General features: G+C 42.1%; 1 protein-coding gene across 1 annotated transcript in view; it reads left to right on the top strand.

Moving 5' to 3' along the window:
* The window catches only part of TM9SF2 (transmembrane 9 superfamily member 2), a 215442-nt gene that overhangs the window by 62319 nt on the left and 136159 nt on the right, over nucleotides 1-16964 (top strand). Inside the window, 2 exon segments of the mRNA XM_030201349.1 lie at nucleotides 4079-4208; nucleotides 9664-9788. Of these exon segments, the coding sequence (XP_030057209.1) occupies nucleotides 4079-4208; nucleotides 9664-9788 (255 nt within the window).

The following is a 16964-nucleotide window of genomic DNA, read 5'->3' as shown; positions in this document are numbered from 1 at the left end:
TAAGTGTGTCATAATTTATCTGTGTCGGTGCCCCGGCATATGTCCGACTCGCTGCTCTGAGCTGTTTCTTCAAGATAACTACCCCCCGGGCGATTTGTCGGTTCCGCTTACTGACGTAGGCTATGGTCTCGCCCCTGAGCACAGCCTTGGCCGTGGACCAGAACAAGACCGCGTCCTCCCGATGTTCCTGATTATGCGTGACAAATTCCTCCCACTTCTTTTGTAAATACTTTTTGAAGTCGCTAGATGTAAACAAATATGCAGGAAACCTCCACCCCGGGGATTGTTGAAAAAAGGGGGCGGGTTCCAGATCCACCCAAATTAAGGGTTTCTCATGTTTTAACATCAGGTATTTCTCTCCCAGAACATGATAGGTAGGTGGCCTTGTGATAGGTGGTAAATTATCATCTGGAAACTTCAATATTTCCTTCAGATATCTCCTAACCATATCAAGTGGTCATATCAACGGGAACCTGGGAAAGCTCAAAAAACAGAGGTGGTTTCTTCTCACCTGATTTTCCAGATATTCCATGATTCTCAATAACAAATCATGCTCTTTAAGCTGTTGTAAATGTACTACTTTCAGCTGTAAATGCATTTGGTCATATATTTGGAGGTACTCATGTCTCTGGAACCACCCCCCCCTCCAAGTCCGATGTGGTCCATTTTTTTACTTCTCTTTTTATTGTTTTTTCCCCTCATGCCAAGTTTCATCCCAGTCCATTTAAATTTTTGGAGACGTACTTTGCCTCCAGACAGACAGACAGAGACAGATATTCTCGAGCTATTTTGTATATTTCTTTCCAACTTCTATTGGGTTGGAAAGAATACTAATGATTTTATGTGCTGCATAATCAATCAGAAAGATTCATTATAAAACTTAACACATTTTTGAAATAGAACTCAAATTTGATGAGGGATATTTCAAAATAAGCTCTGCCTCTCTCTTAATCCAATTAGTTTTCTCCTATTCTTTGGGATTTCCAACTCAGTCAGATTCAGGGCTCAGATTTGCTGCCATGTGTCATTATTTATAGTACCTATATATATATTTTAAAATCTTGTTGCACTTTTAGTTCAGGTATTGTGGTGATCCTTGGCCAGGAGCCATGTAGGCATACGAGGATGTACAAAATGAGACATGTTTGAGTGATTAATGCTGAGGTGCTTGTAGAGTAATTAGAATCTAGCAAAATGTTTTTGTAAAGACTAGTGCCAACTACTCTTTTTTTTTTTTTTTTTTTTTTAAGACCAGTAAAATTAATTGAAGTAATACCCTTTCATTAATCTTTATTGACTTTTTTCTCATTACTTTTTAATTGAATATAAAAGCATTTGTTGACATAATGTTGCATATTTATCTCCTACATTTTTATGGAAATAACCTATATTGGTTGCAAATGTTCTGCCATAACTGTACAGCCAAAGGGAAACTCATCTCGGTTGCCCTAAGTGGGAGTAAATGTACTTGAAATGAAAGCCTCTGGGAGGAGAATAAAGCCTGGATTAATGTGTGGGTAAATAACCTCTTTTGGTGTAGGTGGGGGCTGGTGTATAAACACTTAAATGTGCTAAGCTTGACTGGTGGTATTATCCTCTCTACGCCACCCTGATAATCAGATTTTTATGAGTGGTTTCAGCTACTCATAAAAACCTTGTTTATGGGAGGTAGATGGTTAGCTATGCTGTAGACTAAGGTAGTGTTTAATTGTAGCTATAAATGTGTGGTATTTTTGTAACTCAGTTTCAAGATTTGTACAGAAAGTGTGTAAAATAGAATTTTATTTTTGCTTTTCTTTTGCACTCATAGTGTATTGGGTATTTGCAACTTTTGTATAATTTGGAGCATGCTTACAAGACATGTATTCTAAATTTCTAATGTCAGTCTCTTGGATGATGTTCAGTTATTTTCTGGTTTGCAGTTTTAATTTCACTACATTTTGTAAAGGTAAGAAGCAAAGTACAGTGGGGGAAATAAGTATTTGATCCCTTGCTGATTTTGTAAGTTTGCCCACTGACAAAGACATGAGCAGCCCATAATTGAAGGGTAGGTTATTGGTAACAGTGAGAGATAGCACATCACAAATTAAATCCGGAAAATCACATTGTGGAAAGTATATGAATTTATTTGCATTCTGCAGAGGGAAATAAGTATTTGATCCCCCACCAACCAGTAAGAGATCTGGCCCCTACAGACCAGGTAGATGCTCCAAATCAACTCGTTACCTGCATGACAGACAGCTGTCGGCAATGGTCACCTGTATGAAAGACACCTGTCCACAGACTCAGTGAATCAGTCAGACTCTAACCTCTACAAAATGGCCAAGAGCAAGGAGCTGTCTAAGGATGTCAGGGACAAGATCATACACCTGCACAAGGCTGGAATGGGCTACAAAACCATCAGTAAGACGCTGGGCGAGAAGGAGACAACTGTTGGTGCCATAGTAAGAAAATGGAAGAAGTACAAAATGACTGTCAATCGACAAAGATCTGGGGCTCCACGCAAAATCTCACCTCGTGGGGTATCCTTGATCATGAGGAAGGTTAGAAATCAGCTTACAACTACAAGGGGGGAACTTGTCAATGATCTCAAGGCAGCTGGGACCACTGTCACCACGAAAACCATTGGTAACACATTACGACATAACGGATTGCAATCCTGCAGTGCCCGCAAGGTCCCCCTGCTCCGGAAGGCACATGTGACGGCCCGTCTGAAGTTTGCCAGTGAACACCTGGATGATGCCGAGAGTGATTGGGAGAAGGTGCTGTGGTCAGATGAGACAAAAATTGAGCTCTTTGGCATGAACTCAACTCGCCGTGTTTGGAGGAAGAGAAATGCTGCCTATGACCCAAAGAACACCGTCCCCACTGTCAAGCATGGAGGTGGAAATGTTATGTTTTGGGGGTGTTTCTCTGCTAAGGGCACAGGACTACTTCACCGCATCAATGGGAGAATGGATGGGGCCATGTACCGTACAATTCTGAGTGACAACCTCCTTCCCTCCGCCAGGGCCTTAAAAATGGGTCGTGGCTGGGTCTTCCAGCACGACAATGACCCAAAACATACAGCCAAGGCAACAAAGGAGTGGCTCAGGAAGAAGCACATTAGGGTCATGGAGTGGCCTAGCCAGTCACCAGACCTTAATCCCATTGAAAACTTATGGAGGGAGCTGAAGATGCGAGTTGCCAAGCGACAGCCCAGAACTCTTAATGATTTAGAGATGATCTGCAAAGAGGAGTGGACCAAAATTCCTCCTGACGTGTGCAAACCTCATCATCAACTACAGAAGACGTCTGACCGCTGTGCTTGCCAACAAGGGTTTTGCCACCAAGTATTAGGTCTTGTTTGCCAGAGGGATTAAATACTTATTTCCCTCTGCAGAATGCAAATAAATTCATATACTTTCCACAATGTGATTTTCCGGATTTAATTTGTGATGTGCTATCTCTCACTGTTACCAATAACCTACCCTTCAATTATGGGCTGCTCATGTCTTTGTCAGTGGGCAAACTTACAAAATCAGCAAGGGATCAAATACTTATTTCCCCCACTGTATAAAAAGGAAAACAAAGTAATTTTAAAGGGAAAGAGGTTACGATTTAATATACCGCCTTTCTTTGATTACAATCAAAGCGGTTTACATATTATATGCAGGTACTTATTTTTTTTTACCTGGGGCATGGGAGGGTTAGGTGACTTTCCCAGAGTGGGAGCTGCAGCGGGAATCAAACCCAGTTCCTTGGTTCTCAGCCATCATACTAACCATTAGTCTACTTCCCCACTTCTAAATGTATAACATTCACTTTTGTGGTTGATGATAGTTTTTTCACAAGCATAAAGAACAGTGGATTTGTTTTTCCTTCATCATTTTGAAGAAAAATGTTTATCGAGAAATGTCATACCTTCCGAACTGTGAACTGATTACAGGTGAATATCAGTACTTTCAGTACTGTTCTGTTTCTATGTTGATGTAGCCTATTTTGTCAGTCTTCATTGAGGAATACATAAGAAATAATATGACCTCTTAAAATGTTCTTACATGCTGTACTACATAACATCTGTGACTTTGTTTTATAGGATTGTAGACAATATGCCTGTAACTTGGTGTTATGATGTTGAAGATGGACAAAGGTTCTGCAATCCTGGATTTCCAATTGGATGTTACACGACAGAAGAAGGACACCCAAAAGATGCTTGTGTTATCAATGTAAGTTTTACAAAGGCTTCCAACGAAGAGGTGTTTTTTGTCAATTTTCTTTATTCTGAAAACTGTCTTAGGTGGTTTAAAAAAAAAAAAAAAAAGGAAGCGATTTGTCTTGAAAAGAAAACATTGGATCTCAGTTTGTTAAGCTGGATAAAATGCATTCCCATTGCTCTAGAACAGAAGAGCAAAAATTTCTAATTTTTTTTGAAAGCTATTTAGAAATATCCTTTAGATTTATAAAATTGCTGCGTTCTGCTTGTTCTGATAATTTTGAAATATGTAACATCCATGAACTGTTAATGACATTTTAGTGTATTCTGTTGCAGTATTGTAAGGGAGAAACAGTATCAATTAATTAATTTTCAACAAAGTAATTATATAGTTACAGTGATATGAGAAAGTATTTATCCCCCTCCACATTTCCTTTCTTTGTTGAAACAAAATTTGATATTGACCCTAATGCAGGCACTGTGACACTGAAACATGCTGGGCTAGTTGAAAAATTGCATATAAAGTCTGGACATGTATATACCATGAACCTTTATATTGACTAATTTTAATAAATGTGGCTGTGCCTATGTCACGTCTGTGGCCGTGACCACCCTCATACTTACCCTGTTTCTGGGAGTCAGTGGCTGTGCTGGCTTTTGCTTGTCTCTGTGTCTGTCTCTGTCTTAGTTTCTCTCTGGCTCTGTGTGCTGATTGCCCTACTGAATCTCACCTGTGTGGGCTATGCCTCTTCCAAGATGGCTGCCGCCTCTTCGTCTCTGCCAGTATCCAAGATGGCTCCCGCTGTTACTTTCTATGGGATGCCTGCTCTGAGTGTCAAGCCTCTGTTTGGTTGCAAGGTGATTGCTGCACCTGTGGCTCTGGTGTTGGGCTTTATTAGTCATCTGAAGACTACACTCCTGGCCTTTGCATTGCCATTCCCTCCGCAGTGCCTTAGGTCCCGAGGTTAGTGTGCTGTTAGCACCGTTTTGCTTTCCTTGTTATTTGTTCTATGGGTCTCCTACCCTTTTGTGGGTTTTCAGCCCTTCTGTATGTATTTGTTCTATGGGTCTCCTACCCTTCTGTGGGTTTTCTGCCCTTCTGTATTTATTTGTTCTGTGGGTCTCCTACCCTTCTGTGGGTTTTCAGCCCTTCTGTGTTTATCGCTTGTGGGTTTCCAGCCCTTCTGTGTTTATAGCTCTGTTGGGTTTCAGCCCTTCTGTGTTTATAGCTCTGTAGGGTTTTAGCCCTTCCGTGTTTATCGCTTGTGGGTTTCCAGCCCTTCTGTGTGTATAGCTCTGTAGGGTTTCAGCCCTTCTGTGTTTTTTGCTCTATGGGTTTCCTACCCTTCTGTGTCTAGCTCTGCTTGCTCTCTGTGTTTGTTCCTAGTGTTAGATTAGCCTGCTTAGCTCCGTCTGGTTTGTAGCCTGTGCCTAGCTCTGCTAGTTCTCTGTGTTTGTTTCCTGTGTATGACTTGTTAGCTTGGGCACAGCTTTGTGGTTAGCTGGTGTATAGCTTTGCTAAGTCTCCTGAGTTTGTTCTGTGTATGTTTCCAGTGCATGACTTGTTAGCTTGGGCACAGCTTGTTGTTAGCTGGTTTATAGCTGTTCTAGTCTCCTGAGTTTTGCTCTGTGTATGTACCTGTGTATGACTGGTTGCCTGGGTATAGCGTTCCTATTAGCCTGGGTACAGTCTACTAGTCATTGTGTTGATTCCTGCTGACTGCCAGAACCCGGACAGTTCCGGCTTGTCTGCCTTGCCTTCGCCTAGGTGCCAGGGGGCACCCCTGGACCTTCCTTCCTGTTGTTCCTGTAAGTCCTACCGGCTGCCAGAACCTGAGGGCTCAACCCGAGGGGGAGGCAGTCAAGTGTAGGTGAAGCCTAGGTCCAGGGTGTTCCAGTTCCGTTCCAGTGTGTTCCAGTCCAGCGGGTTTCACTCCTGTATGTTCCTGTCCAGTGGGGCCACTCCAGTGTGTCCAGTCCAGTGGGCCCCACTCCAGTGCGCACCTGTCCGGTGCGTTCCAGTTCCGAGTGTTCCAGTGTAGAAATCCAGTCCGGAGTTCCGGTCCAGTTTTGTTTCCTCTCTACCTGGAGGGTGATTTGCCTTAAAGGACTCACAAACCCCGCGCTCCCGGGGAAGAAGCCTGAAGGTATGCAAAGGACCTCGAGAGCGCGTCCCGCATGGGCGGGCACGCGACAGCCTACTGGCTACTCAAATGTTCTGTGAGTTCCCAGATGAGTTGTTGCTGTGCCCTTGGAGTAATTTTAGCAGGCTGGCTACTCCTGAGAAGGTACTTTGTGGTGCCTAATTCACTCTCATGGTTAGGTTCAATATTTAGTGAGGGTTAAATTCAGTAGGGCTGGCTACATTCAGTTCTGACTGTATTCAATCAACTTACCATATTTTTCGGACTATAAGACGCACTTTTTTCCCCCAAACTTTGGGAGGAAAATGGGGGGTGCGTCTTACAGTCCGAACGTAGAGAAACTCGACTTCCGGGGTCCCCAGCCCGCCCTCCCGAGCTCCGAGATCCCCTTTCCTCCCGCCCTCCCGAGCTCCAAGATCCCCTTCCCTCCCGCCCGCCCTCCTGAGCTCCGAGATCCCCTTCCCTCTGTCCCTCCCTCTGAGTTCTAAGTAATTTTACCTAGTTGGGGCAGCAGCAGAAGTGAAAACCATGCAGCCTCGGCACGTCACTCTTCCCTGTTCTGTTTTTCTGAGGGCGGGACCAAAGCTGAGAAAAACAGAACAGGGAAGAGTGACGTGCCGAGGCTGCATGATTTTTGCTTCTGCTGCTGCCCCGACTAGGTAAAATTACTTAGAACTCGGAGGGAGGGAGGGAAGGGGATCTCGGAGAGAGGGCGGGCGATCTCGGAGGGAGGGCAGGCTGGGGATCCCGGAACTCGGGAGGGAGGGAGACGGACGGACCCTGGAAACGGGAGACATTTGGACAAGACGCACCGGAGCACCTAGGTTGTAGAGGAGGAAAAAGGTGCGTCTTATAGTCCAAATTTGTTTTTCCTATTTCCCTCCTCTAAAACCTAGGTGCTTCTTATGGTCCGGTGCGTCTTATAGTCCGAAAAATACGGTATCCATGTTTCGCATTACATTACATATGACATTTATAACCTACTATTACCTTGAGAGTTCATAGCGGTTTACAACAAGAGCAGCTGAGCATTTGCAGGATGACTCTTATGGAAAACTTACTTAAATCAATAATATAGTAGTCATCTATTATCAAGAGCAAATTTCTGAAGTTAAACATCTCAAGGTAGATAGCAAGGTATTCTACCATCTTGCTGCTTGATAGGAAAATGATGAGAATACTGTTTTATATGTTACTTTGTTTGCACTCAAATGATGAAGGAATAAAATACACTTAGAAGACTCACCAAGATTTCTAGCTGGTAAATTTACATAAGAACTTAAGCGTTGCCATACTGAGAAAAGACTGAAGGTCCATCAAGTCCAGCATCATGTTTCCAACAGTGGCCAATCCAGGTTACAAGTACCTGGAAAGATCTTAAAACAGTGCAATATATGTTGCTGCTTATCCTAGAAATAAGGAGTGGATTTTCCCTAAGTCCATCTTAATAATTGGCTTATGGAGTTTTCTTTTAGGAAGCTATCCAAACCTTTTTTAAACCCCACTAAGCTAACTGCTTTTACTACATTCGCTGGCAACGAATTCCAGAGTTGAATTACACATTGAGTGAAGAAATATTTTCTCCAATTTGTTTTAAATTTACTACTTTGTAGCTTCATTGCATGTCCCCTAGTCCTAGTATTTTTGGAAAGCGTAAAGTGATTCACATCTACCTGTTCCGCTCCACTCATTATTTTATAGACCTCTGTCATATCTCCCCTCAGCTGTCTTTTCTCCAAGCTGAAAAGCCCTAGCCATTTTAGCCTTTCCTCATAGGGAAGTCATCCCATCCCCTTTATCATTTTCGTCGCCCTTCTCTGTACCTTTTCTAATTTCACTATATCTTTTTTGAGATGCGATGACCAAAATTGCACACAGTATTGCAGGTGCAGTCACAGCACGGAGTGATACAAAGGCATTATAATGTCATTTTTGTTTTTCATTCCTTTCTTGATAACTAGCATTCTGTTTGCTTTCATAACCGCTGCTGCACACTGAGCAGAGTTTCAATGTATCATCAGCGATTACACCTAGATCCCTTTACTGGTCAGTGACACCTAATGTGGAACCTTTGCATCATGTAGCTATACTTCGGGTTCGGGTTCTTCTTTCCCACATGCATCACTTTGCACTTGCTCACATTAAATGTCCTCTGCCGTTTGGATGCCTAGTCTCGTAAGGTCCTCTTGTAATTTTTCACATTCCTCTTGCAATTTAACAACTTTGAATAACTCTGTGTCAGCAAATTTAATTACCTCACTAGTTATTCCCATCTCTAGATCATATGTAAATATGTTATAAAGCAGTGGTCCCAGCACAGACCTCTGTGGAACCCCACTATCTACCCTTCTCCATTGAAAATACTGACCATTTAACTCTTAGTTTTTATCTTTTAACCAGTTTTAAGTCCACAATAGAATCCTACTTCCTATCCCATGACACTCCAATTTCCTCAAGAGTCTTTCATGAGGTACTTTGTCAAATGTCTTTTGAAAATGCGGGTACACAATATCAACTGGTTCTCCTTTAGCCACGTTTGTTCACCCCTTCAAAGAAGTGTAGTAGATTGGTGAGGCAATATTATTATAAATGTATCTTACTAGGTTGAAAGGATATGCAGATGATCTGCAAGTCCTCTACAGCACCTGAAAGGCAGCCGGTGGTAGAGCTTGGAACCTCTCAGCTGAGGAAAAGGCTTACCAGGGGTTAGGCCGAAGCCAGCATTCCTCCCCCTGAGGGTTGCCTGATCCTAGCCAAAAAGCACCTGGAAACACAGGGCACTTGGAGCGAGGGCCCTGAGAAGATCGGGGTGGACCTGGCAGTCACCCTGGATACAGCTGTGAGGAAATGCAGAAGGGCTGCAAGTCCTCCACAGCACCTGGCGGGAGCGCTGGGCACCTAGAGCAGAGGCCCTGAGTGGATCGGAACGGACCTGGGAGTTACCCTGGAGAATGCTGAAAGGGTATGCAGATGAGCTGCAAGTCCTCTACAGCACCTGAAAGGCAGCCGGTGGTAGAGCTGGGCACCTCTCAGCTGAGGAAAAGTCTTACCAGGGGTTAGGCTGAAGCCAGCTTTCCTCCCCCTGAGGGTCGCCTGATAAACCTGTCTGTCCCTCAATATTGAAAACACAATGTTGATGCTGGTGGAGGCCTCCTGCATAACTTAGAGGGAACGTTGATTGAGTGTGTGTGTTTTTAAAGTTAACTAGTGTAATAGTTGTTCCAGATGTTTGTAATGCCAAGAATTTAGGTAAGCAACTGTACCTAGTCTTACAACTAAATTGAATTGTTATAAACAGTTGCGTTTTTATTTTCTCTTAAACAGACAGACTTTAATGACAAGGATACATTTTATATCTTCAACCATGTTGACATCAAAATACACTATCATGTTGTGGAAAATGAAGACCAAGGAGTAAGACTAGTAGCTGCAAAACTAGAGCCAAAAAGGTAAGATTCCTTTTTTATTTTGCTTTCACATCACAATTTTCAGTTGGAGAGTGCCTATATATTCTCAGTGGAATAGGAAGTCAGCACTGTGTTCATTATGATGAATTGTGTTCATGAAAATGTATGCATGATGATGGTAGAAATCAGTACGGTGACACTTTTTTCAGTAGAGTGACATTTTGTCCATCACAGTAAAGAAAATTCCTTTCTTTTCTGTCTTTTACACAAACATAACGTGACCATTGCTGGCTTACGCCATTGTCAACAATTGGGGCCAGAAGTACTTCTCTTCTGGAAGATTCCTTACAGAATATCTTTCCAGGAAGAAGGAGAATCAAGGGCAGATGTTGGCCTGCTGCAGTGCATTCTTGCACTAGACACTGGTAGTGCAGATTGATAGGTTGCTTCAGGAGCTGAAAACAAGAGTGTGTTACAACCCAGTTTTCTTGTGTCCCTATATTAAAAAAAAAAAATGGATCTAAGAATTGGGTGCAGGTAAGCCTAGGATTGACATTGTGCAGCCATTGCATCCTTCTGTGGACCATTCCTAGAAAAAAACGTAAAATGTTACAAGAAGCATTTTCAGTGCTGCACCAGGAAAAGAGCCAGGAATCCTGGACTTTGAGAAGGTGTTCAGGAGTAATGTTCAATTCTAGAATTGTAGTCCATTAAATTTATCTGGTACATTGTATGTGCAAATGCTTCCAGAAATTCAAGCTTTTTGAAGGCCTCGATCAGGAGGTAAAAGGACACATTCTTGGGTCAATATGCCCACTGCAAAAGAGAGCTGAAAATATCTGATTAGTATCAAAAGCCTTTAAGCAGATCTTAAGTTCTCATCTCTTCAGTGACCACCAGGACAAGAAGACTGGCATGGCTTAAAACATCTGGTCTACATGAAGATGTTTTTTGTGCAGGAGAGAGACATTTTGGAGACAAGTTCAAAGCTCACTGTTTTATCTTTCAGACTGCATCATCAATCATTGGGGAACAGTTGTCCTTTATATTATCAGAAGGTGCCACCACCAGTATCCTAGACACAGACAGCAGCAACCTCCTAGAACTTGCCAGAAAGATGATAGTTAATCCAGGGTTTAGCTGAGAGGACAACCTATAGTCTTTGAAGCCATTTGGCACTCTGTCATACCTCATAATGGAAGGGATGTATGTATTTTGTTTTTCAGTACATCCTGGCCACTAGCAACAAAAGACCAATGGATATTGCAGCAGATATTCATCATTTCTGATCTTCATTTTTCTCAGGTTTCATAAAATCAGCCCATACTTGTCTCCTTCCTTAACCAGTGGCATGGGACTCTAACAAGAGACAGGCTACCACAAAAAAGAGTGAAAGCAGAGTGGAGAAGGATCTAGAGCTAGAAACTTAATTCCATGAAGGTGGGAAGTGCAAGACCAATACTAGACTGAGAAACCTGAAAAAATTTCTTATTTGGGAGAAGCAGAAAATTAGTTCTTTGAAAACCATTCTTCCTCCTCTTAAGCATATAAAACATGATATGCTGAAGGTTGCATAGACTCTTGTTCATTTTCCTTGTGCACAGGAAGTTTCTTCATGGTACTTGCAGTTCATTGTCAATAATCTGCTTTTTTCCTTGGACTGTCGGAAATCCTAAGAGTCTTAATAAAATGCCAAACAGTAGTAGCTGTGTACCTTCTCACAACAGAAAATTCATTTTTTCTGATGAGCAGGATCAAGTCAGGCACGCAAGTGAATGACGACATCATATGTTGCCAGGACAGAATAGCTCATCCAAAGCTCAGAACCAAGTGCAACAACATGATCATGTGTGGTCCTTTCTGCATGCAGCAGTCTCCTTGGTATCTCAGTTTTGATTTTTCCACTCTGCCGAACAGGTCTACCAATTATTATCGAGAGGTTTAACATCTGTGCTTTTTCTAACTTCCTTTTCATCATCTTCAAAACAGATGGAAAAATATACTCCCCCTCCCAAAAAAAATTATTCAGCTGGTAGCAAGCAGTGCGGTTAGCTGCTGGTGGCGCTGATCCTAGGTAGGCAATGCCGAACTGTTTCCGGTGACAGCATTGAATATCCAGGGTTTTTTTTGCTGTCTCTAACTTAACTGGCTATGTGAATATTTAGTGCTGGCCAGCTAAGTTAATAGTGGAGAAAGATTGGACTGCTATTTATGTGCTCACGCTAAATTTAACTATCTAGTGCTTGAACATTTGCAGACAGCCGGCCATATCACGCAGTATCGCTGGTTAGCCACTAAGTGCTAATATTCAGTGGAGATAACCAGCTACCTCGTGCTGAATATTAGCACTTAGCCAGCTAAGCACTACTTAACAGGCCAGGAGCTGTTCCTGGCCTGTTAAATAGTGCTGAATATTGGGTCCATTGTGTTTATTATTTTGCTTTTGGACATGTTCCAGCTAGAAGGTGGGAGGTGCCTTTTTCTGTAGCGAGGCAGAAACAGCCAGAATTTTGATATTTAGTCCATATATTTAATCTGCCCCTGCTTCAGTCGTGTCCCCTCAGCTACAAATGCCTCTCACTGCCCCGCAGTTGAAAATGGATCCTCTTCCTGAGCCCTGAAATGCTGCTCAACCGACTCCTAGAGGGACCCCCCACCAGGTCAGGAGCTCTCTGAGCCACATATATGGGAGCAGCGAGTACCATCCATTGGAGAGAGAACATACTGAGCTGTGCAGGGCGTTAAGAGGCCAAATCGTATGGATCTACTTTTTATGTCTTTCTCCATCCGCTCCATACACTGAATCTCACTCTGTATCTCACATACACACTATTACTCTGTCACACACATTTGCTGTATGTCTCTCTCTATGATACACACACGATATCTCTCAATCTGTCTAAAACAAACTCTCTCTCTCTCTCTCTCTCTCTCTCTCTCTCACACAGACACTCTATGACTCACACACACACACACACACACACACACACACACACACACACACACTGATACTGCACATGGATAGATGGACACACTCTCTATGTTCATACACACTCCCACACACATACTTACATACAGGCCAATCACAGATTCACTTTCATAACGCCCCTTTTATTGGTTTTACATAAGCCGACGTACAGTGCTGCGAACCACACAATTGGACTGTGCCACTCATCTACAGTACCACACATTGCAGGAACTATCCATTGAAACTGAGAGTTGACGGACAGCACTTTACAGACAGGAAATACGTAAGATGAATAAAACATTGATCACTCTTATCAATGTTTATATATCATTTTTTTATTGGTTGTTATTGAGTATATAAATCATTTATTTTAATGGACATCAATACATTTCTATATGTTTTTAATTTTGTATATTTAGACATATCTGGTTTGTGTACAAGTTTTTAAATGTCATGTCATTTGTTTTGTAGCCCCTGACGCAGCCCTGCTGGGTGAAATACGGCCAGTGTCGGGCTGATTCTGAATATTTTTGTTATATAATAAATTGATATTTTTCTCTTATTGATCTGCTCTTTTGTTAGTGCATCTGGGCCTTAGACAAGGCAGCAGAATTGGCTTAGAGAAGTAGGTTAAGTTGGCAGGTTATATTAGTGGATGACTCGAAATGGCCTCAACGATCAGATATCTAAAACACGATTACATGCAAGAATCATAAAACTATATATTAAAAAATTCCACAAAAATAACACGTTAAAATTAAAATGTAATAAAAAGATTTTATGTTTAAACTTTTTTATTATCGAAAGGCACAATACAATGCAACTTGGAGGCTTCATACAACAAAGTTCAGTTTTCCAATCAGCATTGCAATAACATTATATCTGCTTCATTCACTGAATCTCATTTTTCTGTTCCCCCCTCCCCCTCAACCCCCTCCCCTCCTTATATCAGTATTGTCCACAATTGTTAAAAGAAAGTCATAACACATTAACAATATAACACAACTTTTGCTTTGGTAAATATACAATTGTTAATCTACCATTGTTATACCGTGATGTAAAGTGATCAGCTTATCACACTAATGTAATTCGAAACCTCTTATTCCTCTATCCCCTTCCCTACACCCTCCTCCCACTCTTCCCTATTAACCCCCCCCCCCACCCCCCTTGACTAACTCAAATTAATATATCCCAATATTGTAGTGATGTATGGTTCTTTTATAAAGTATTAATGACCAAACTTCGGCCTCTCTGTGTCATTTTTTCCAGGTAGCTGCCCCATGTTTTAAGAAACCTTATTTTCCTTTTGTATTGTCCTTTAACTTCTTTCGCCTCCCACACTAACAACTGATGCACCCTGTTACGCCAATGCCAGTAAGGTGGTGAACTGGCTACAGTCCAATATTGCATAATACATTTTTTCGCCACCAGACATAACTTTCGATATAATAATGTTTTGTCAGCATTGAGTCTTAAAGGTTCATCTTTCAAATCTAATATCAACTGTCGTGGATTCATGGCTATTCTACTACCCAAAACATGTGACAGGTAGGTAACTATTTGTCTCCAATATCTCTGTAGTACTACACACCCCCATATCGCATGGTATAAAGTATTGTCATGTCTATTACATTTCAAACAGAGCGCTGTCTCTATACCCCCTGATTTATATAGTTGTACCTGAGTAAAATAAGCTCTGTAAATTATTCGATACGCGCATTCTCTGTAATCTGCGCCCCCAATTATTCTTGGTATATTTTTTATCTGCGCAGTAATATCCCATGATTCCAAATTACAACTCATATCTTTTTCCCATCTCTGTCTAATCGTGGCTATCTCCTTCAATGGAGCCAGCTCCCACAACTTCCGATGTATCTGGGATATAGATGGGGCGTTGTCAGATATCTCATCAAAGAATTTTTTGATTTTGTTGCCCAGTTTACACTGCAATGCTGTTTTATCTAATGTTTGTACATAATGTTTAAGTTGACAGTGCGCGTATACATCACCCCAGACCTGCTCCCTCTGAGCCAATAGCTGTGACAGTGGCAGTATGTCCCCTCTCTCTCCCAGTACATCAGCTATACAAGTAACACCTGCCTGTGCCCACCTATCAAATGTTTTATTTTCCAGCCCGGGCACGAAAGACGGATTTCCCCTAATGTTTAAATACTCAGTTACTCTTGGATCTCCCCCCAATAGTTCCCCTAAGAATCTCCACACTGCTCTAAGTGATAATATCAGAACATTTTGTCTAAGTCTATACGGTATCTCCTTTTTCTGTAAATGTGCTAATGTTATCCCATGATATGGACTATATAACGCTTCCTCCATCTCTAGAGGTGTGTGTTCCTGGGTTTGGTATAGCCAATCTCGTGTTTGACGCAGGAGGCATGCCATATTATAAAACTTTATATTAGGTATTCCCAGGCCCCCTTGCCTCCATCCCCCCATCATATGTTTCAATTGCATCTTAGCCCGTTTTTTTGCCCAGCAGAATCTAGATATCAATCGATATAAGCGCTTGATATCTTTTTGCAATAACACTATGGGCAGTACCTGTAATGTGTATAGCCATCTTGGCAATATCACCATTTTGATAAGACTAATCCTCCCCATCAAAGATAGTGTTAAACTGCCCCATGAATCCAACTGTTGAGTTGTCTGTTCCAACATGTTTGTAACATTTAAAGTATAAAGCTCCTTCAATTTAGCCGGTAGTTGAATCCCTAAATATGTAAAAGACTTGCACGTACATTTCAAAGGAAATCCTTCCGGCCAATAGGCCCGAATGTCTAAGTTTATTCCAAGAGCTTCAGATTTGTCTATGTTTAATTTAAAGCCCGAGTAATCTCCATATTCTTGAATTAACTCTAGTAGACTGTACAGGGTCTCCTTCGGTTTTGTAATAACCATCATTAGGTCATCCGCAAACGCGGCAAGCTTAAATTCCTGATTTTTAAGTTGTACTCCAGGAATCACCGCGCAGTCATATATGTCTCTAAAATAAAAAGATTTTAAAATGAGATGAAAGCACCCCATAAGTATTAAAGAATGTTTAAAAAAGATATGTCATGATAACATAAATATATTTAGACTAGTAAAAAAGGCCCGTTTCAGTATGAAATGAAACGGGCGCTAGCAAGGTTATCCCTCTCTCCGTCCTTCGCTCGCTCTCTCCCTCTGTTCCCTCCAAGTCCCACGGCCCCCTTTCTTCCCTTTTGATTTCCAGGCCCTCTCTGTCTCTCTCTGTCTCTGTCTCTCTCTCTCTCTCTCTCGAGTTCCAGTCCCCCCTCCTCTCTGTCTCACACACACGTCCTTGCGATGCCTCCACCTGCGGCCCATCCTCCTACGTGCACGTCGCCCCCCCCCCCCTGCTACCCTCCCCTCCCCCCTCTTACCGGGTCCCGGCGGCAGCAGTATTGAAGAGCCTCACGAGTCTGCTGCCTTCCCTTCTCTTCGCTCTCAGCTCTGACTCCGGTTCCTCCCTCATTTCCTGTTTCCGCAAGGGCGGGACCAGAGTCAAAGCTGACAGCGAAGGGAAGGCGGTAGACTTGCGAGGCTCTTCACTGCTGGACCCCGATAAGAGGGGAGGGTAGCAGAGAGGGGTTTGGCGATTTTGGAGAGGGGGTGGCGACGTGCATGTAAGGACGTCTCTGCCCACTCCCGCTGTTCTTCAACACGCGTCTCTCACTGGGATCATAACCCCCTGCTTACGTCAGGCAAGCAGGGTTCTACTTCTGGCCAGTGACGTCAGCAGGTGGTTACGATCCCAGGTAGACACTTTAGAACGTTCACATAGCAAATTATTATATTAGATGTGGTCTTAAATGTGAAAATCAGAACAGCAAGGCTTATAGAGTTCAATATGAAATGTGTTCATATAAGTCTATAACAGAAAAGAAAAGGTGAAAAAAGGAAAAAATGTACCCATATATGTTCACTCTTTAAGAGTTTTCAGGGAGGATGTTGTCCAACAAAATCCAAAACTTCTTAGTTATTAGAGATGATCTTAGAGAGAAACAAACAATAAAGTATCCTAGCGGACTATATATATTTATGTTGTGTTATAACATTTTATATAAAAGTGAGTAATATTCAAATCTATCAAAGTATGAATCAGATTTCTGTCCTTTAAGTAAAAATTGCAGGTTGTCAATGAGTCCTTGATTACCATATATACTCTAATATAAACCAAGATTAATATTTTCCCCCTAAAATAGGAAAAAATGTTAACTCAAATATAAAAT

The sequence above is a fragment of the Microcaecilia unicolor genome, chromosome 4, assembly GCF_901765095.1.
Source record: "Microcaecilia unicolor chromosome 4, aMicUni1.1, whole genome shotgun sequence".
Lineage (NCBI taxonomy): Eukaryota > Metazoa > Chordata > Amphibia > Gymnophiona > Siphonopidae > Microcaecilia > Microcaecilia unicolor.
Note: the sequence above shows the minus strand (reverse complement) of the source record. Positions and strands in the feature narration are given on the sequence as shown.